The sequence below is a fragment of the Thamnophis elegans genome, chromosome 2 (genome assembly GCF_009769535.1).
Source record: "Thamnophis elegans isolate rThaEle1 chromosome 2, rThaEle1.pri, whole genome shotgun sequence".
Lineage (NCBI taxonomy): Eukaryota > Metazoa > Chordata > Lepidosauria > Squamata > Colubridae > Thamnophis > Thamnophis elegans.
This window is the reverse complement of record NC_045542.1, coordinates 40,269,862-40,291,329: the sequence shown is the minus strand read 5'-3', so window position 1 is coordinate 40,291,329 and position 21,468 is coordinate 40,269,862. Positions and strand designations below refer to the sequence as shown.

The 21,468-nt window shown below is 38.0% G+C and overlaps 1 protein-coding gene across 1 annotated transcript in view; it reads left to right on the top strand.

Moving 5' to 3' along the window:
- ABCA5 (ATP binding cassette subfamily A member 5) overlaps nt 1–21,468 on the top strand; it is a 79,218-nt gene that overhangs the window by 29,507 nt on the left and 28,243 nt on the right. The window contains 9 exon segments of the mRNA XM_032210824.1: nt 5,003–5,141; nt 5,267–5,357; nt 7,209–7,348; nt 7,646–7,765; nt 8,505–8,706; nt 14,540–14,709; nt 16,519–16,691; nt 19,295–19,432; nt 20,579–20,692. Coding sequence (XP_032066715.1) covers nt 5,003–5,141; nt 5,267–5,357; nt 7,209–7,348; nt 7,646–7,765; nt 8,505–8,706; nt 14,540–14,709; nt 16,519–16,691; nt 19,295–19,432; nt 20,579–20,692 — 1,287 coding nt within the window.

Below are 21,468 nucleotides of genomic sequence, written 5' to 3'. Positions count from 1 at the left end.
GCCCAGAATAAAATATAAGCATCTTCAGGATAAAAGAGCGCAAGGGGGAATGGGCTTACCGGAATGGAAAGCATATCATCAAGCAGCAACAACTATGTGGATAAAAGAATGGGTAATGTTAGCTAACAAAAGAATCTTAACAATAGAGGGCCATGATCTGCAATATGGGTGGCACAATTACTTATGGTGCGAGGGAAATAAAATCCACAATTATTTTAGTAGACACCATTTAAGGGGGGTATTAATTAAGGACTGGCTGGAAATCAGAAGGAAATTTTACACTCAACTACCCAAATGGATATCTCCGACGGAAGCCCTGATATACCCGAATTTGATAAATTTTGATAAAATTGTTATCTACCAACAGCTGCTAAACGATCAAAATAAACTAAACCCTAGGGAAAATTTGGCTGAAAAGGGAATAAACATTGATTGGTGGCCATATCTTCAAATTCAAAATAAACATAAATTAGATCTAGCACAATTTGGCTTCCAGAACAAGAACCAGGAATTAGATAAAATTTTAATTGGACCAGATGAGAAATTAATCTCGAAAATATACAACTGCTTACTGATTCGAAAAATGGAAGCAGAAAGAGTAAAAGAAGTCATGGTAACCTGGGCCCAAAACATCGGCCACACAATAGACCTAGATGACTGGGAAAGGGTCTGGGAATGGAACCTGAAATTGACAAAATCGACGGCCTATAAAGAAAATATATACAAAATGTTCTACCGCTGGCATCTTCCTCCGACAAGACTGGCAAAAATTTCTTCAAAAGTGTCGGCCAAGTGCTGGAAATGTAAAACAATGCTGGGCACGTACTACCATATGTGGTGGACGTGTCCGGTTGCCAAAACGTATTGGAAGCAAACACTAAGATGGCTGAACGGAATCCTGTCAATTAAATTATGTCTCAAGCTGGAAACCTGCCTATTAGGGATAACAGATCAAAAAATATGTAAAACCAATCAATACCTCCTCATCCATATTTTGACAGCGGCAAGGATTGCTTACGCACAGTGCTGGAAGAGTGAAAATGCCCCCACTAGCACTATGGTGATGAATAAAATCTTAGAATTAGCAGAAATGAACAAACTGACGATGCGGATTAACGATAAAGAAGATACAGACTTTTATAAAGTCTGGGAGAAGCTGTACAAATGGCTTGATGAGTCAGTGAAGACTTAGACATAAAAAGAGATAGCTGACTAACTCAATATGATTCAAGTAATAACCCAAACGAATAACATACAAAAATTGAGAGATAAGTGAGAGGAGAAATGTATTAGGGGTGAGAACTCACCGTTGAGCAACTCTGCTAGACCACAATTTTGGAAAAACTTAAAAAGCTGATAGGAAATCCGTTATAACTACCTGCATGGAATTAGCAATCAAGTTTCATTTTAGGTAAGGCGAGATGAGTAACAGAAGATAAAAATAATTCTCCATCTCGCATTTTGTAAACCTTGCCTTTTTTAAACAAGGAAAGAAAAAGAGAACCAGGTCGTCCTCAGTAGAGGAAAATATGTAAATGCAACAAAGGTTAGAGTGGAGGGAGGGGGGTAGTAGGAAAGTCAGGATGGAGAGGAGAAAGGAGAGGAACAGGAAAGGCAGAAGAAGGGGGGAAGGATAAAAAGGAGAAAGAGAAAGGAGAGAAGGGAAAGGAGAGGTGGGAAGAAAGAAGGAGAGAAGAAAGTGGGGGAGGAAGGAGGGAGGGAAGAGGAGAGGGTAGCAAGGAGGGAAAGAGGGAGGGAAGGAAGGAGAGAAGGAGAGTAGAAAGGAAGGAAGGAAAGAGGGAAGAAAGGAGGGAAATTAAGAGAAAAGAAAGGAAGGAGGGAAGTAGGAAAGGAAGGAGGGAAGGTATGTGAGAAGGAGGGGGGATGGAGAGAGGAAAGGGAGGGGGAAGGAAAGGAGAAAAGAAAAGAAAGGGAAGGAAGGAGGGAAGGAGGCAAGGGGGGAGGGAAGAAAGGGGAGTGGAAAAGAAGAAACGAGAGAAGGAAAGAGGGAGGGAGGGAAGAAGATACCTAACCTTTGAGGTCTATAATGATTTTGATATTATGGGAATATCTCGAAACGTAGTCAAATGTAAAGCAAAACAGTGGTGGATGTTGTATTGTCTTTTACAAGTTATTGATTGTTGTATTTTTCTTTTACTAATAAAAATAAATAAATTATAAAAAAGGGGGGGTGCACAGAGGCATTCACAGGTATCTCTGGGGGCATTTCATACACACGTTCACTGTAAAAATGAGCAGACACACACTCTCCCCACCTTTCCTGCTTCCCTCCAAAGAATGACCCAGAGGGAAAAAGTGGGGGGGGGGGGTTCACGCAGGCAATCACAGGTCTTTGGCTCTCTTCAGTTATCACTTTCTGGGGCATTGGGGACATATACATTCATACTGCAATCATGCTTGCTCATGCCAACCAATCATTATAACTATTCCAGGAAGCTTTTTCACAAGCCACCAAGCTTCATTATATTTATTAGAGGATCTCACCCTCCCTTCAGGTTTGGAAATGATAACACACAAGCATATACACACATACCATTAAACAACCTTGCAACTTACTGTTTCTTTATATGAAAGGAATTAAAGTACATTCATACCAACTTTTACCATCGACATACATTTGCACTGCAATCAGATTGCAGACATATGCAGACATACAAAAATATCCCATTTCATTCATTCTTCATGCAAAGCAATTATTACAATTATTTCAGGGAGCTGTACATAAGCCAGTGAGCTCCATTTTCTATTATTAAGGGATCTCAACTTCCCTCCAGGTCTGAAAATGATTACACACACACATGTACACATATATGCACACATACCATGAAACAACACTTTCAGGCCTGGGGGAGGTTCTGTCACTTTAAATCTTCAATTTCCTTTCCTTGGAGAACTTGTGGCTCATTCTCCAAGCAGCGGGGAAACTCAGAGAGCAGCTTAAATCCTAACTACTCTCCCCTCCCATAGCTTCAATGGGGAGCCAGTCAACAGACTTCTAACTAAACCCCTGGTGTACGGGGATTGCACGCCATACAGAGAAACAGCGTTTTTAATTTCCTTAACGGTTTTAAAAGGAATGGCCCTCCTCGTGAATTTGGAGGCATTTGATAAGCAAACGCCATGTTGTTAAAATGCCCGGAGGGGCTCGGGGTTCCTCATGGAAGCAGGTGCCCAATTTTATCCATAAGGAGAGCTTTAAAGACCCCTTTTCCTGGTAGATTGGACAGTGATTTTTGACATAAGTCAATAAGTCAATTAAATGCTTTCGGGGGGAACGGGAAGCGACTTGCCCGTCGCTTGAATAATTACACTAGAAGATTTACAGATATCACGAAGTTCATGAAGGTGCGCTACCTGTTCCTTCGAGAAACCCGACCCCATACTCACGAAATGAGAGGGTGCTCCGTTCACTGACGGCCGTCCCTGGGTGCGAGGCTTCTCCCAGCCTAGGGGTGAGATGAGGTGGGCAACACGGATCACATCGGGGTCACCAGATGCAATTTCTCCACGGGTCGCCCATGAGGCCAATGATGAAGGAAGACACGGACACGAGTCTTCTCTCGGGATGAGACGACCCAGAGCATAGTCTGGATGACTCTTATTGAGCATACACAAAGAAAAGGTGGAGTCACATGGTCTATGTGACCAATTATGGTTGTACAAGTCTATGGTATATGGTAACTCATTTACTTCCATGTAGACCTCTGAACCTAGAGAATGCCCATAGTCAGCAAATAAATCTTTTACTAGCATGCAAACTTCTGACCCCTAGTTAATACTGCAGAGTCAGCATGCAAACTTCTCTAATTTTATTCCAGACCTGTATCAGTGCATCTCTAATATAGTGTCTGTGAATGACCATAGAGAGTATTTTAACTTACTGCATCTGTGTATCGTCACACAGTGGCAGATAGGACAGCACTCCAGAGGGTCAACGTCATTGCCCAGAGGTTCATTGGTTGCCATCTCCGCTCTTTGGATGAGCTTTATAGCTCCCGCTGCCTTAAGAAAGTTCAAAACATTCTTAAAGATCCATCTCATCCTGGGCACCCTTTTTTTGAACTATTACCATCTGGCAGACAGTACAGGATAATAAAAACAAGGGCAAATAGGCAGTTTCTATCCCAGGGCAGTAACCATATTGAATTCTATGGTATAGTGCAATATTGGGTTTTCAATTTCAATTATATAGAAAATAAAGGTTGTATGTTTGTGTTTTTATTTTTATAGTTATAATGTACACTGAAGACAGCATTTAATTTTGTTGTATCATGTGAAATGACTAAACTAAACTAAACACATAACCTTACAAGAACTTGGTTAGATTTCACATGGCTTTCTAGTTGCCTAAATATTTTATTGAAGAATACTAGAAGGAGTTACAGAACATAAGGGTATTTTATTTAGATGTATACATCCATATTCACAGAGTAATAACACCAAATTTTACTCTGGGATCTTCTGTTTAATGTCTAAAATATTTACGGCACTTATCTGACCAACACTTTTTAAAATAGATTCAAAATAACATTAGCATAAATTAAACCATATAATACAGTAATATGCAGTGTCAATAAAGAAAAATTAAGAAATCTTAATTCAAAATTACAGCTGATCAAAAGAAATAAGTACTGTATTCAAGCAAAAACAACTCAACGATTATAGCACTCACACCAGTGAACTGAAGTTCCGGAAAAGGACTTTCTCAGCATATAGAAGCAGACAAGTTTTGGTCCCAGTTGTCATTGTTAAGCAAGAAATAACTATAATTCAGCCTCCTTCCCCCTTGAGTACTCGGCAAACATTTTTTCCCCCAATTACTCTGCCAATCATGAGGCTTTATGGGACTTCTCTCCACTTTCCCCACACTATTTAGAAGATTTTGGTTTCCCTACAGGTTTGGTGCTAGGCAGCATTTGTATTTGTAAAATGAATACCTAGTTTTATCTATTGTTTTTTTCCCCCTCTGGCTGTTGTTTAGGTGTTACTATTGGATGAGCCAACTGCTGGTATGGATCCATGCTCCCGACATACAGTTTGGAACCTCTTGAAAAACAGAAAAGCCAACCACGTGACAGTGCTCAGTACCCATTTCATGGATGAAGCAGACATTCTTGCAGGCATGTTCAATTAGATGCCTGTTAGGTTAGATATATATTATCCATAATATAAATAAGATACTTTTGGTGGTTACCATATAAGCTTTATTTATTTATGATAAAGATCCCTTCTGGCCTACTTCTAGATCGGAAAGCTGTAATTTCTCAAGGAATGCTGAAATGTCTTGGATCTTCCCTTTTCCTTAAGACAAAATGGGGAATTGGCTATCGTTTGAGGTACAACCATTTTCTGTTCTGTTCTAATGTCTGTCACAATCCTGCTTCAATATCTCCACTCTTTAAACACATTTAAATAACTTTGAAATTGAAATTCTTTCATTGTTAGGTGATCGTAATATGAATTGGATTGTATGATTAACATTGTTACCATGCTTGGCTTGAAACTCTATGAAAATTACTTGAGAACTTCAGCTAGTATAGTATAGTTATTCAAGTTTTTGTTAAGACTAGACTGCTCATCTGTAATGTCTATCCTACTGTCAGTTGCTAGTTCAGTTTTAAATCTCAATTCAGAATACTTAACGTTGATCTTTAAACAATTGGAGTCTAGTTATTATTTGAAGGACTGCTTATGCTTGCATTAATGTACTAGGGAAAAAGCAAGTAAGTCTTATTTACCTGCTCCTGCTTTATTGCTTAAACCTCTTAGTGAAGACCCTTTTATAAGGTAGTCCTTAACTTATGATGACAATTGAGCTCAACATTTCCATTGTTATATGAGATACTGTATTTTTCGGACTATAAGACATACTGGAGAATAAGACGCACCAAGATTTTGAAGAGATAAATTTTTTTCCCCTTCCTGGCCCCCAGGAGCACTTTGCAGGCCTCCCAAACCCTCTGCATGCTCTGTTTTTTGTGAAAAACGGGGCATGCAGAGAGTTTGGGAGGCCTGCAAAGTGCTCCTGGGGGCCAGGGAAAGCAAAAATGTGACACGTGGGGGTTTGGGAAGTGAAAAACGAGCCTGTTGTTCACAAAAATGGGGTGTGCAGAGGGTTTGGGAGGCCTGTAGAGTGTTCCTGGGGGCTGGGAAAGTCAAAAAGAAGCAAAAACGGGGCATGCAGAAAGTGTGGGAACCCTCCCCTGGCTGGAGAGAGCAAAAAATGACCCCTTTTTTGTAAAAAAAAAAAACAATTAGGGCATGCAGAGAATTTGGTAAGTCTGCAGAATGCTCCTGTGGGCTTGGGATGGCAAAAACAGCCCTGTTTTTGTGAAAAATGGGCTCTTTTCCACTCTCTTTTGCTCTCCCCAGTCCCCAGGAGCACTCCACAAGCTTTCCAAAACTCTCTGCATGTCCAGGGCAGGCACAGGGTGGGGTTTCGGGAGGCCAAAAAAGATGCACCCTCTTTTTCACCCTCTTTTTTTGGGGAAAAAGGTGCATCTTATACTCTGAAAAATGTGGTAATTGTTGAGTTTCCCCCCACTTTACAACCTTTCTTGCCACCATTGTTAAGTAAATCACTGCAGTTGTTAAGTAACATGGCTGTTAAATGAATCTGGCTTCCCCCTTGACTTTGCTTGTCAGAAGGTCGCAAAGGGTGATCACATGACCCTGTGACACTGCAACAGTCATAAGTATGAATCATTTGCCAAGGGTTCAATTTTTGATTACATGACCATGGGAATGTTGCAATGGTTGTAAGCATGAAAACTGGTCATAAGTCACTTCTTTCACTGCCATTGTAGCCTTAAATGGTCACTAAATGAATGCTTGTAAGTTAAGGGCTGCCTATATATTCCTGAGTAGTCTAGTATCTTTTAAAGCAGATTTAAACCATACTTGACCTCTCTGGCCTCTAGTTTAAAATTGTTGAAGTTTTGTGTTGGGTTGTTCAGTAGTCATTTTTAAGATGTGTTTAGATTTTGCTGAACATCATTACATTTTACTACTTCATATTGTAAGCACCCTTTGGATGGTAACTAATAAATGGTATTTATGAATACCCTTCATGAACTGGATTATGAAAATACAGATAAAGGCAGCAGCATAGGAGTAATTCTTCTTATTCCTATAATGAATGTTGTGCATCCCTTTGCAAAACAATGATATCTATATGTGTTTCTTAGTATGGACATAGATAGGTATTGTAACACAGAAGCCACAGCATCTGTCATCAGACAGCACATCCCCGGATCAAGTTTGCTAAAGCAGAATGAAGAACAACTGATATATGCATTACCATTTAAAGATATGGACAAATTTTCAGGTATAATTTTTTTCTTTATTAAATTGGAGAGAAAAGCGGAAGGCTATGTTTCTAATTGCACTTGATCTCAAAGACTATAATATTAATATACAGAGAGTTGGTGGTTACTTTAACAGAAAACAGCCAACCCCAGATACATTTATTACCTAAGTCTTATTGTTTTCCTGCTTTTGGAATAAAGTTTTGTGGAGATTAGAAGACCGTTCCTTGAGCAACTGTAAAAAAGGACATTGCAGTGGAATATGATTGCATTTACAAATTCATTTCTAAGACCTCCACTGCTACTTTTTCTTGTAGCGCTGTTTGCTGATTTAGATACCCATGCTCATTTGGGTGTTATTTCTTATGGTGTTTCCATGACAACCTTGGAGGATGTTTTCCTCAAGTTGGAAGCTGAAGCGGAGATTGACCAAGCAGGTAAGCGGTGGAGGGGAACTGACCAACTTCCTATACTGTGTTTTAAATACAATACTATAAATGTTGTCTCATTTGTAATTGTTTCATTATTCAATTAAATTTCAGCTTATAGAATAGTAGAATTTTCCATTTTTTAAAATTGGGTTGGACAATGACATTTTTGGGATGGAAGCTTTACTGGTTCCTTCAAATTACTTGTAGTCCTTAACGTATGACCACAACTGAACCCAAATTTTCTGCTGTTAAACAAATAGTTGTTGAGTTTTGCCCTATTTTATGACTATTCTTGTCACAGATGTTAAGTGAATGAATCACTGAAGTTGTTAATAGCACGGTTGTTAAATGAATCTGACTTTCCCGTTGATTTTGTTTGTCAGAAGGTTGTAAAAGGTGATCACATGGCCCCAAGACACTGCAACCGTCAAAAATACATGCCAGTTGCCAAGTGTCTGAATTTTAATCATGTGACGATGGGGACGCTGCAACAGTTACAAGTGTGGAAAAACAATCATAAATCACTTTTTTCAGTGCCATTGTAATTTTAAATGCTCACTAAATGAATGCTTGTTAAGTTGAGGAATATACATATACGTATACATATACGTATACGTATATGTATATGTATATATACACATACTCATACACACAGACATATATGTGTATGAATATATATATATTCATACACGCATAGCCCAATCTAAATTTAAAGCTACCCAAGCTATTCTTTTCTGTTTCTTAGATTTTAGTGTATTCAACTCAGAAAAAGTAGAAGAGGAAATGGAAACAAAATCTACTGATGAATTAGAGCAGAGCCTACTAATGCTCTCTGAAGTAAAATCTTGTGTGGTGAACAAGAAATCTCTCTGGAAAAAACAAGTCATGACTATGGCAAAGGTTCATTTCCTCAACTTAAAACGTGAAATTAAGTCAGTGGCAGTGGTGTAAGTATCTCAACTTTGAATTAATCTGATTTAAAAGCAGATATTGCTGATAAAATAGAAGCAATTAAAAGCATGACTTATACAGGTGAAACTCAAAAAATTAGAATATTGTGCAAAAGTTCATTTATTTCAGGAATGCAACTTAAAAGGTGACATTAATATATGAGATAGACTCATTACATGCAAAGCAAGATAGTTCAAGCCGTGATTTGTCATAATTGTGATGATTATGACTTACAGCTCATGAAAACCCCAAATCCACAATCTCAGAAAATTAGAATATTGTGAAAAGGTGCAATATTCTAGGCTCAGTGTCCCATTCTAATCGGCTAATTAAGCCATAACACCCGCAAAGGGTTCCTGAGCCTTTAAATGGTCTCTCAGTCTGGTTCAGTAGGAATCACAATCATGGGAAAGATTGCTGAACTGACACTTGTGTGGAAAACCACAATTGATACCCTCCATAAGTAGGGAAAGCCTCAATAGGTAATTGCAAAAGAAGCTAGATGTTCCCAAAATGCTGTATCAAAGCACATTAATAGAAAGTTATGTGGAAGGGAAAAGTATGGAAGAAAAAGGTGCACAAGCAGCAGGGATGACCGCAGCCTGGAGAGGATTGTCAGGAAAAGGCCATTCAAAAGTGTTGGGGATTTTCACAAGGAGTGGACTGAGGCTGGAGTCAGTGAATCAAGAGCCACCACACAAAGACGGATCCTGGACATGGGCTTCAAATGTTGTATTCCTCTTGTTAAGCCACTCCTGAACAACAAACAACGTCAGAAGCGTCTTACCTGGCTAAAGAAAAACGGACCTGGTCTGTTGCTCAGTGCTCCAAAGTCCTCTTTTCTGATGAGAGCAACTTTTGCATCTCATTTGGAAACCACGGACCCAGAGTATGGAGGAAGAATGGAGAGGCACACACTGCAAGATGCTTTTTTTTTTTTAAAAAATTTTTATTTTATTTTCAAAACAAACATACAAATCCTCCTTCTTCCTCCATGTATATAATTTATTATCATTATCCTTTCTTTATTTAACTATATCCTATATCATAACATTTCCCCCCTATTAGTTAAAACTTAACTGTGTCTAATTTTGTTTTTTATTATTATTGTTATTAATAATCTTTATATCTTTATATATAGTCCAAAAATATTTCTAACCTTCCCTTCTCATATCCAATTATTACTTATCATTTTTATTTAACTATACCTATTATCACTGGATTTAACTAAGTTTAGCTAATTTTGAATTATACTCTTCCATCTATCAATAGCAATAGCAGTTAGACTTATATACCACTTCATTGGGCTTTCAGCCCTCTCTAAGCAGTTTACAGAGTCAGCATATTGCCCCCATAGTCTGAGTCCTCATTTCACCCACCTCGGAAGGATGGAAGGCTGAGTCAACATTGAGCCGGTGAGATTAGAACCGCTGAACTGCAGATAACAGTCAACTGAAGTGGCCTGCAGTACTGCACCCTAACCACTGCGCCACCTCGGCTCTATCAACCTGTATCTCTCCAATAGCAAAACAATCTTATATCTACTGCCATTTGTGGATCCAATTCTCCAAACATCTTTTTAAACACGTCTGTACGGAGTCCTCTTTGGACGTTCTTGTTTGTAGTATCTCTCATATAATGTTGACGCCCTCCTTCTGTTTCCTTTGTCAGCTTATCTTTAATTCTCAGCAGTGTTATCAAATATTTTGCAAATAGTATTTCATAGTCCTTAAGTTCTTTAATGCTTTCTTCTCCTTCTATGTCCTGTCCTTTGAAATAAGTTTTCTCTCCATTTAATTCCTCTTCAAATATTCCATTCTTTCCTCCCTCAGAAATAAACCAATTGCCACGAATATCAACAGGCTCAAACTCTTCCATTTCAATTTTTTGAATTTCCATCTTTTTATTTTGTATTTGATGAACATCCTCAGTTTTTCATCACATTTTGTAGCCAAATGCACCAAATAGTCCAATATTCTCTCAATTCTTTCCTCTGTATCAAACACCCTCTTCAAAGCTAAAAGTATCGCTTGAAGAGACACCATGTTTATTGTAGTTGTATTTTTTCTTAGAAGCTCGGCAAGATTGAAACACACTTGCAAGTGAAAACAAACTACAGAGGAACAGCTGTACAATCTTATCAGATCTTAAGCCAGAACAGCCAAGCAATAAAAGTGTCGAGATGTAAACAGCCAATTTGTAGCTTACAGAGAGTCAGAAGAAATGTTAGGGTAATACATCCATTTGAAAAGGTTTACTTAGAATCAATCCATGTAAGTAACATTTAGAAAGTAAGATAACCACTCTCCAGAACCATTACAAAAATCAAATTCGCCGCTAAGTTCTTCTATTCTTTGATTTAAGTCAGTTTTTAAATTTTATAGGCAGTCCATTTTTTTTAAAACAATAAAAGTTTCTCACCAGCTTAACACTTCTCCTCCGTATTGCCCTGACTTTGTCAGCCTTGATAGACTAATTTTTATTGCCAGCAGCAGACTTTGCCTTGCTTTTCTCGGAGATTTTGTGATATCCCCGAGATCAGCAAGATGTAATCTTCCTGTTCACCATTTCTTCGAGATGATTTAGGTCCGTTGGAACCCCCCAGCAATAAAAGTGTCAAGTGCGATCTCAGAGCTTTGAGATCGCGTGTCGTCTCGTCATGGCATCGGCCCCTCCCCTCACTGCAAGATGCTTGAAGTCCAGTGTGTAGTTTTCGCTGTCTGTGTTGATTTAGGGAGCCATGTCATCTGCTGGTGTTGGTCCACTGTGCTTCATTAAGTCCAGGGTCAACGCAGCCATCTACCAGGAGATTTTGGAGCACTTAATACTTCCTTCCACAGGCTAGGTTTATGGGGATGCTGACTTCATTTTCCAGCAGGACGTGGCACCTGCCCACACTGCCAAAAGCACCAAAACCTGGTTCAATAATGTGGGATTACTGTGCTTGATTGGCCAGCAAACTCGCCTGACCTGAACTCCATAGAGCAGCGGTTCTCAACCTGTGAGCCGCGACCCCTTTTGGGGTTGAACAACCTTTTCACAGGGGTCGCCGAGGAGCGTCCCACGGAGAGGCTGGCGAGAAGCCGGCCCGAAGGGAAGGAGCAGCTCAGGTTCTCCTTGCGCAGGGCTCTGGAACTCTTCCCTCTCTGCATCCAGAGACGGCTGCTCCGGCTCTTTCCTGAGTCAACACGAAGGGGACCAACCTGAGTCTGGCACTAAGGAGTCTCCTGCGGAGCACAGCCAGCTATTCACTTCACAGTGGCTGCAGTGGAAGGAGTCGCTGTCCCCGCCGCCGTGATCCTGGCCCAGGAGAGTAATTTGCTTGCACGCGCAAGAAAGAGATGAAAGAGAAAAGGGGAGAAAAAGAGAGAGAGAGAGAGAGAGAGAAATGAAAGAGTTGGAAGAAGAGAATGGGAGGGAGGGAAAATGGAGGGAAACAAATTACAGGGAGAAGGGGGAGAGGGAGAAAGAAAATGAAAGAGATCTGAAGGGAGAGACTGAGAGAGGGAAAAAAGAGGGAAACAAATTGGGGAAAGAGAGGAAAAGAAAAAGAAAGAGAAAATAAATAAATAAATAAACTAACTTTCTCAGACCTATGACGAAAGCAATGGCAAGCTAGATTTCTTGGCAAGAAAACTGCAGTTTGCCAGAAGGCACAAATTGGAAGCAAGTCTGATTTTTTAAAAAGAAAGTAACAGAGATTGCAAAAAAAAAAAATGCATCTGAAAATAAGATTATTTATAATTTTGGTATTATATTGTCAAAGTCAAAAGAAATCAAAATATATATCCTATTGCTGTTAGTACAATCTTCCCAGCTTCTATCAACTTAGAGTTCACTATGAAAAGATTACCGAGAAGCAATTTCCTACAATTAATAACTTTATTTTGGATTTGCTATTGTATTCAATGAGAAAGAAAAAAAAAGAAAGAGGGAAAGGGAAGGAAAGAAAGAAAGGAAGAAGAGGAAAAATAGAGAAAAACAGAAATGAGAGGGAGGGGGAGTGAAGAGAGAGAGACCCTATTCTTACAGAAAACACTGAGCCATGAAACCTTGGTAGGCATGTCTGGGGGGGATGTCATGTGACTGTGTGGGAGTCAGTGGTGGGATTCAAATAATTTAACAACCGGTTCTCTGCCCTAATGACCAGCTGGGTAGGCGGGGCTCAGAGGTCATGTGACTGGGTGGGCGTGGCCAACTCAAGGTCACTCAGGTCGATGGGCGCTTCGCCTTAGCTGTTACAATGTAATAAGGGTTAACCGGAGAGGCAGTTTCTGTAAGCAAGGCAATAAAGATTAGGCTAGAAACAACACCAGAATGTTTCCTTCCTGCCTTCCTTACAGGATTATCCCTGTAAAGTGGGAAAAAAGCAAAATGAGATTTCTTTCAACAACCGATTCTCCGAACTGCTTAGAAAGTTAACAACCGGTTCTCCCGAATAGGTGCGAACTGGCTGAATCCCACCACTGGTGGGAGTGATGTTGAGTTTGCCACCCCCACCCAGATTTGTGGCTCCCGATGTTACATAGTAGCAACAAAAATAATTTTATGGTCGGGGGTCACCACAACATGAGGAACTGTATTAAAATGTCGCAGCATTAGGAAGTTTGAGAACCACTGCCATAGAGAATTTATGGGGCATTGTCAAGAGAAAGATGAGAGACATGAGACCGAACAATGCAGACGAGCTGAAGGCCGCCTGGTCTTCCATAACACCTCAGTAGATCCACAGGCTGATAGCTTCCATGCCACGCTGCATTGAGGCAGTAATTGCTGCAAAAGGGGCCCAAACCAAGTACTGAGTACATATGCATGGTTATACTTTTCAGAGGTCCGATATTGTTCTATGTACAATCCTTGTTTTATTGATTGCATATAATATTTTAAGATTTTCTGAGATTGTGGATTTGGGGTTTTCATGAGCTGTAAGCCATAATCATCACAATTATGACAAATCATGGCTTGAACTATCTTGCTTTGCAAGTATCATATATTAGTTTCACCTTTGCATTACTGAAATAAATGAACTTTTGCACGATATTCTAATTTTTTGAGTTTCACCTGTATATGATCACTTTCAGTTAGACTGGGCTAGTTTCAAAATTGGTGAGTAATGGGTGAGGCCCTTTTTCAAACCCAGCAGAGTCATTTCAGAGGCAAGGAATGTGTGGCAGCAGCTAAGGAACATTATGGCAAGAGGTGGCGTAGAAGGCAACAACAGTTGTTCCAAATGTTCCCACTGGCAGCTATTACGATTTCTTGTACTGTTTCTTCGAAAGTTATTCCTGTAGTAATAGCAATAGTACTTAGACTTATATATCAACCGAAGTCTGTTTGCATATTGTTAAATTGTCACTTTAAATTTTTACATTTTACTGCCAATATTATTTTTTCAGATAATGATGATTCCTAAAAATGATAGCTTGTAGCAACAACTGACGGATATCAACACTGATATTAGCAAACACCTTACTTGCTAGTTCTACAATCTTATTCCCCTTCTCTCTCAGGGAAGGGAAAAATGTTGGCATAGCTCAGTCTGATTGGTTAATTGAGACCTTTAGCAGTAATTGTTAAAAATATTTTTTCTGTATATTTGCTGCATTTCATTGTATACTGAGAGTTTTAAGCTTATTTATAACCGTTGTGTATCACAATGTAAGAAAATTCACATTCAAAACCACTTAGTTACAGTTTTCAATAACTGAAGATACCTTTAGCCACAGACTGATGGACTGTAATGCAGTGTAATGTAAAGAATTTCTCAAGACAAGCCTGCCTAATTCTGATCTAGTTCTTAAATGAACCTTTCCTTTTTTTTTCTTTCAGATTTTTGTTATTTACAGTGTTTCTTGTTATTCAGATTTTTATGTTTGTTGTACATCACTATGTCAAAAAAGCTGTAGTCCCTATACAGCTATCTCCAAATTTATATTTTCTTAAGACCAATGAAACATATGACAAGTACAAAACTAGTCTCCTCATTCAAAACTCTACTGGTAAGAAATTTAACAACTACATTTTAAATGCAATATTCTGATTGGTTTTATCTCAATTCCTGGCATTTCCACTTCTTTATTTCATATTTATAAAATCCACTACAGGTGGACTATCTTGTTACAAAATATTATATCTTAGCTTTTTGAAACAAAATGTAAAATTGGAATTGGAAACTCCATAGCTAACTGATGTGATAGTGAAGTGAAACATTATGTGACTGTGCCAGACTTACAACTTCTTTTGTGCTGCAATTGTTAAGCAAATTATTGTGCATCGTTAAGTGCAACATCACGTAAGGGTGACCTGCAACTTCCTGCTAGCTTCCCCACGATCACATGACTGTGAAGATTGCAAGTTGGAGAACCAGTCATTAACTATTTATCATTGTTGTACCTTTGAATGGTTGCTAACCGAGGCAGTCAATAAGCAAGGATTACCTGTATTGATACAATATCTTGGGGCTATGGGGTGTTTAAGAGCTAGAAAATGATTGAAAAGACGACAGAGATTCTCCCAAAAATCAGAGAAGAGAAATAACTGTACAGTAGCCACTTTAGATCTTAGATTCTCTCATTCAGTTTTATTTCAAACAAAGAATAAGTAATCAAAAAATTTAAGGAAATAATTTTCAAAATAAAATACAGTAAAATGGTATCTTGGTATTCAATTGCATTGAAACTCATCAGATTTGGTACTCAACACATTTGATGTGAGCATTTTGTCCCGATATTCATCATTTGTTTGGTACTCACTGCACAGTTAGAACTTGTCAATGCCGAATGGCCTTGTGACTCACTACATTATTCCTTATAGGAAAAATTTGTTTGGTACTCATTGTTTTTAGTACTCATAGCAAGTCCCAGAACCAAATGATGAATACCGAAGTACCACTGTATTCATAATAAAAATAAAATAAAAATAATAGCAATTAAAAAAATCCCAAAGATTACAAAATAAAAGGCCTGGGGTTCCTAATTCCACAGTTGAAATTAGCAGCACTCCACATCTCTATTTAGCATTTTAAGGAATATTGTGGTTTGCTGAGAAATTATAGTGAGTAGAGGAGGCCATTGTAGAGTTCTTTGTTTTCACCATGGAAGTAGTAGCTTGTTTTAAATGTTAGGAACATTGCATAGTGCTTGGGTAACTGATAAATTGACTAAAAGCTACATCCATATTTCTGCAGAGCAAAATGGCAGATTGCGTAGAACACCTGTACAAAAAAAATGGATGTGCAAAATGGATTGTCATGAATAATGAATTCAAGTTCATATTGATAAACTATAGATAAGGAGGCCATGAATTATAAGGTTAAGGTTATATTTGCATGTAGGTTTCAAACTAACAGATGACAAATGGCGAGCTTAACCTTGTATGCATCTGCAGGAACAATAGCAAGGTTGCATCATAAGCTCTTTCCCTTTGTGCTATAAAAGGTGTTTTAAATGAGGACCCAGATTGTTGGGGGCAATATGCTGACTCTCTGTAAACCGCTTAGAGAGGCCTGAAAGGCCTATGAAGCGGTATATAAGTCTACTGCTATTATTGTATTGTAAAAAAAAAAATGCTGCAATTCTGCTTTTGTCATTCTGGTCCACCCCACTCAAATGCCATCTCCTAAGGCTCTCTAGAATTGAAAAGGGCCCACTTTTTTTAATATTGAAATCCCTCTCTCCAGATCATTCTTACATTGTACCTGAATCTCTTTTAAGAGTTAACTGTGGTTAAATTTTATGTACTTCAATTGCTCTGAATGTATGGAATAGCTGTGATATTTTTATGCCCTATTCTCCTTTTTTTTAATCTAGGCTCAAACATAGATGACTTAATTAGTGCTCTTAGAAACCAGAATATACTGACAGAGATACGCAGTGACAGTGATTATGAATCAGCAGATTTCCACAGTTCATCATTAAACAACAGTGGATATGTGTCATTTGCCCCACATGCTGCAGCATTAAATGTATTTAAAGTAGACAAGGTAAGAAGAGATCATAATTCTCTTCGAATATACAGGAATTTAGTAAAATGTGTGTGCAATTATATGTAGTAGTACAATATGATCTGAAAACAAATGTATCAAATTTGCTAGGTTAATAAATTTGTAGATGGTGAATTGCTTCTGGATACTTCAGTTCTGCGAGGGAATAAAGTAACAAAACATAGGGAAAGGTTAAAATAACAAAAATAATTATTTATTTATATATATAAACAGATAGACGGACAGACAGACAGATGATAGAGATAGAGATATAGCTTCCCATCTCAGGACAACAACTCTGGTGGGACATAGATGTTTAATATCAAGAAAGGAGCCACTTTGATATAATGGTTAAGGTGCTGGCCTGCAAGCCAGGAGACAGTGAATTCTAGTTCTACCTTAGGCACAAAAGGTGGTTGGTGACTAGGTCAGTCACTCTCTCAGCCCAACCCATCTCACAAGATTGTTGACAGGAAAATTGGAGGAGGAAGTATTAGGTAGGTTTGCCACCTAGACTTATAAAGTAATAAAGATGCAACAAAAATGTAATCCAATAATAAAACTATACAACAACAAAAATAATATTTTTGTTTATTTATATTTCATCTTTCTTAATCACCCATCTGTCTCAGAGATAATAACACAAAATGTACATCCCGGGCTAAAAATACAAACATAATCCATTCAGATGAAACAAAAAATCTTCCAACAGGGTTTCTTAAGTAAGAAATATGAAAACAGATGTGAAACATGAAAACAGTTGGCCCAAGCAGAATTCATCCCTCCCCCCCCCAAAAAAAAAGCAGTCCAGAAACCATCAATTGAAAATAAAAATTTCTTCATCTGAAGGTGTTCAGGATAAAAAAAGTCAAAATATGCATGAAAGAAATCTTTCTTAAAAGATATTCATTCTGTTAGATATTTATTCTGCTACAGTGGTTTCCACCAAGCTCCTTTGTTCCGGCAGGAACAGAGGTTAAATCGTATTGGTCGAAGGGTCTGACAGCTCCCTATAAAAGGGCTGCTGTCAGACTCAACCTTCGCTGGATTGTTCTCACTTGTTGTACTTAATAAAGAGCTGGGTTTACCGTTAAGCCTGTGTGTACCTATCCATTACCAATCAAACACATTGTATTGCATAGCAGCTCTACCAAATGCAAGAAAAATATCTGCTATTTTATGTGTTACACTAGACACCAAACTACATGAGCCCCCACTAGATCAAGCTAAGACTTATCCAGTGTAGCTTTTTGTTCTGACAGAGGCTAATTATTGGTGTCTGCGACATCTTCAAATAGGATTTAAATTTAAAGAGCTTTTCCCTGTCTCCCCTCTGGCATTAAGAAATGTGATGCCTCTGTTTCTGGAGGTAACGTATAGCCACTGCGGCCCTATTGTGGTAGCAAAGTCTGCCCCAGGAGTGCATCACAAAAGAAAATAGGTCGTCTCCCATTTCATTCTCGGCAAATTAAGATTTATTCATGAACTGTCAGGTGTGAAAAATCAGGACCATACTTTAAGTTGCAGTTGAGATTTATTGCTCAATCCTATACATGAAAATCTGATCAACAAACTGTTCAATACCAAGGATTGACACTAGATAAGGGTCAGTGGAATGTAAGAGAGGTTCAAGAGTGGTTGGATTTAGACCATTCATGGGAATGTAATGACTCAAGACTGCTGACTCACTTAACTTCATCCTCCGGCTCTGACTGTTCTTCTCCTACATCAAGGTTCTATTCAGTTCTGACAAATTGCTAAGGAAGATCATAGAAGTGTATTAATTAGTCTGTTCAATTGTATGTGCTAGGAAATTACCTCTCCATATGGATTGTTACTAATGAATAGATTTCAACAATTAGATCAGAGAGTAATATTAAGAAATAAAAAGAAAGAAGAGATGGTTTCATGATAATCACCCAAATCTAGTAAACCCTTTGACAATACCACCTAGGATTCAGCAGAGATGCAGAAATACTTTGTGATCACACCATAAAGAAATTTACATCTGTTTTAATGATATCATTGATTTATATTTTAAATAGCATGAATGATACCACATTGCATCATTTTATGCTTCTAAAAGTTCATTTTAGTTCCTTTTTTGTAATGAGATATTTATCATTTCTTGTTGCGTTTTACCCAGATTTATTGGTTCCACCACAAATCCGCGAAGCCCTTATCCGCGGAGACATAAGCGCGAAGACTAATTCGCGCCGTTCGAAGCACTAAGGAAATACGCGACCCTACCGCGATGACATAATCGCGGAGGGCAAATCCGCGCATTCCCAAGCACTCAGTACCCTAAACCTAACCCTAACCCTAAACCTAACCCTAACCCTAAACCTAACCCTAAACCTAAAACAAACCCCTAAACCTAATCCTAACCCTTACCTTAATTGAAATCGGCTTTCTGCCACGGCACCGTTTTAAAGTGCCCTTCTGTTGCCGCGCTGTTGTCGCGGCGGTGATGACGCGCGGTGATGACGTTGCGGCTTTAGCGACGCGCTTATGTCTCCGCGGATAAGGGCTTCGCGGTTTTGTCGTGCCACGGATTTATTCCCATAAATATAAATGTTTAATTTTTATATTTGTTGTTGCAGAATTATAACTTTACTGCTGCTTTTAATCGCACCATGATACATTCTTTACCTGTTATGATGAATATTATTAGCAACTTCTATCTATACAGTTCAAACATAACTGAAAAGATCCAAGTTTGGAGTAATCCTTTTTTTCAAGTAAGTGAAGGTAAAATTCCAAATGCTGATAATTGTATATTCTTCATATAACAATGGATAATGATGTTATATATTAAGAATTAAAAGATTTTGGCTATTCTTTCCAGTATTCTACTTTAGCTCCAATCTGATTCAATTGATTGATGTTATTCATTAAGCATTTTTTTACATTGGCATTTGTACATATAGTTTCAAGCTTCATTTGCTCTAGTTTTGCCTTTTAAATAATACAAATTTTCCAAATAATTTTCATGTAAGTTTGTTGAAGAAATTCTAACCTGGGAAATGCCACTTGAGGCCAGAGATTCCCTGAAAAATGAAAACTGGAAAGTCTCAACATATGCTTTCAAGAAAGTGTACTTTGCTAATTGTGTATAATAGAATGTTGCAGTGACTGATCTGGTTTAAAATGCTCATGACGTACACTTATTTTCAACTGGTTATAAGCTGTGCCTCCATCGTTCTGGTAATAATTTGAAGAACTACCAACTATAAGAGTCAAGACATTTTTAAGTCTTGTCTCAAAAATGATTTTAGTGCTGTCATGCATGTAATGCTCTTCATTTTCTCTGCTTTATGATTTGAAAGAATGCTGGAACCAAATACATTACATAGTTTAGCTCATAGCACAGTACAGCTCATACCTCCATGGCAAGATAGAAAATTCTCTGCATCTTAATGTAGGCATAACCAGTGTTCTAATATTATAAAGAATGTATAGGTGTCTTCAAATTTATCAATTATAGGAAGTGATAATATAAAAGGGAAAAAACTCTAGTATTAAGTCTTGTGGGTAGTAACTAGAAATGGTTACAGAGCAGTTTTGAAATGTAATATGGATTCATTTTTGTCAGTAGCTGGTGATACATCAGAAAGAAAAATTGTATTAATAAATTTTGGGGCTTAAACATGTTATTTAAAGTTCTAGAATTCTGCCTATTTCTTGATGTATGAATACAAATTCATTACAGATTGGAATTAGTTGGTATTGTAGGATTTAATATGAGACACATGAAACAAAATGCAGTTAACAAGGCATGATTTATAGCATAGCAAAATAAGCAGGCCATATGTTTAGACTTGGTTAGATTTCAAGGTGTTTTTTTTTAAAAAAAATTTTCTTACACAAAAATCTCTTATTCACAGGAAATCACTGACACAGTTTTCACTCTTGTGCTGTATTTTGAAGCTGTCTTACTAGGAGTTCTTGTCACTGGAATGCCATCATATTTTGCCATGGAGAATGCAGAAAACCACAAGGTAATAAATTTATATATGCCTTTGAGCTGGTTTTGACATAAATACCTGAGAAAATGCTAGAAAAGATCATCAAGCAGTGAGTGTATAAGGAAGAAAGTGATTATTAGAAACCAGTATGACTGTGTTAAAAACAAGTTTTATGTTGATTAAATAGAACAGTGTGATGTTTCCACTACCAAACGGATTGTTGAATAACTATAGCCAATTTATGGTCCTCAATGAATGTACTGGTATGTCTCCATTAAAGAAATATGCATCAGGATTCTGTCCTGGCACAGTATTTATCAACATTTTTAAAAAAAAGAGGATAAAAGGGATGTTCAGCAATTTTGTAGATGACATGAAGCTTGTGGGGGATGGACAAGATTGCTAACACTTCAGAAAACAGGCTCAATGTCAAAAGAATCTTGATAGACTTGAATATTGGCTCTTTTCCAACAAAATTGCAAGCAATATAGACTTCTATACTTATAGAGGTATAATGCACATTGGAACCTGGATCAACAATAGTACTTTTACGAAGAACCTGGGTGTTTTGATAGACAACCGAATGAACATGGGTTAACAGTGTGTTGCTGCTGTCAAAAAAGCCAATGCAATCTTGGTCTGCATCAATAGAGATTTGTCAATTTCACGGGAAGTAAAGTTTTGCTTGTATGCTGCCCTGGACAGATCTCATCTGGCATATTGAATTTGGGGTACCAAAATACAAGAAGAATGCTGAGAAACGGAAATGATACAGAGAAAAGCAACAAAGATAATTGGGATTGGAAATA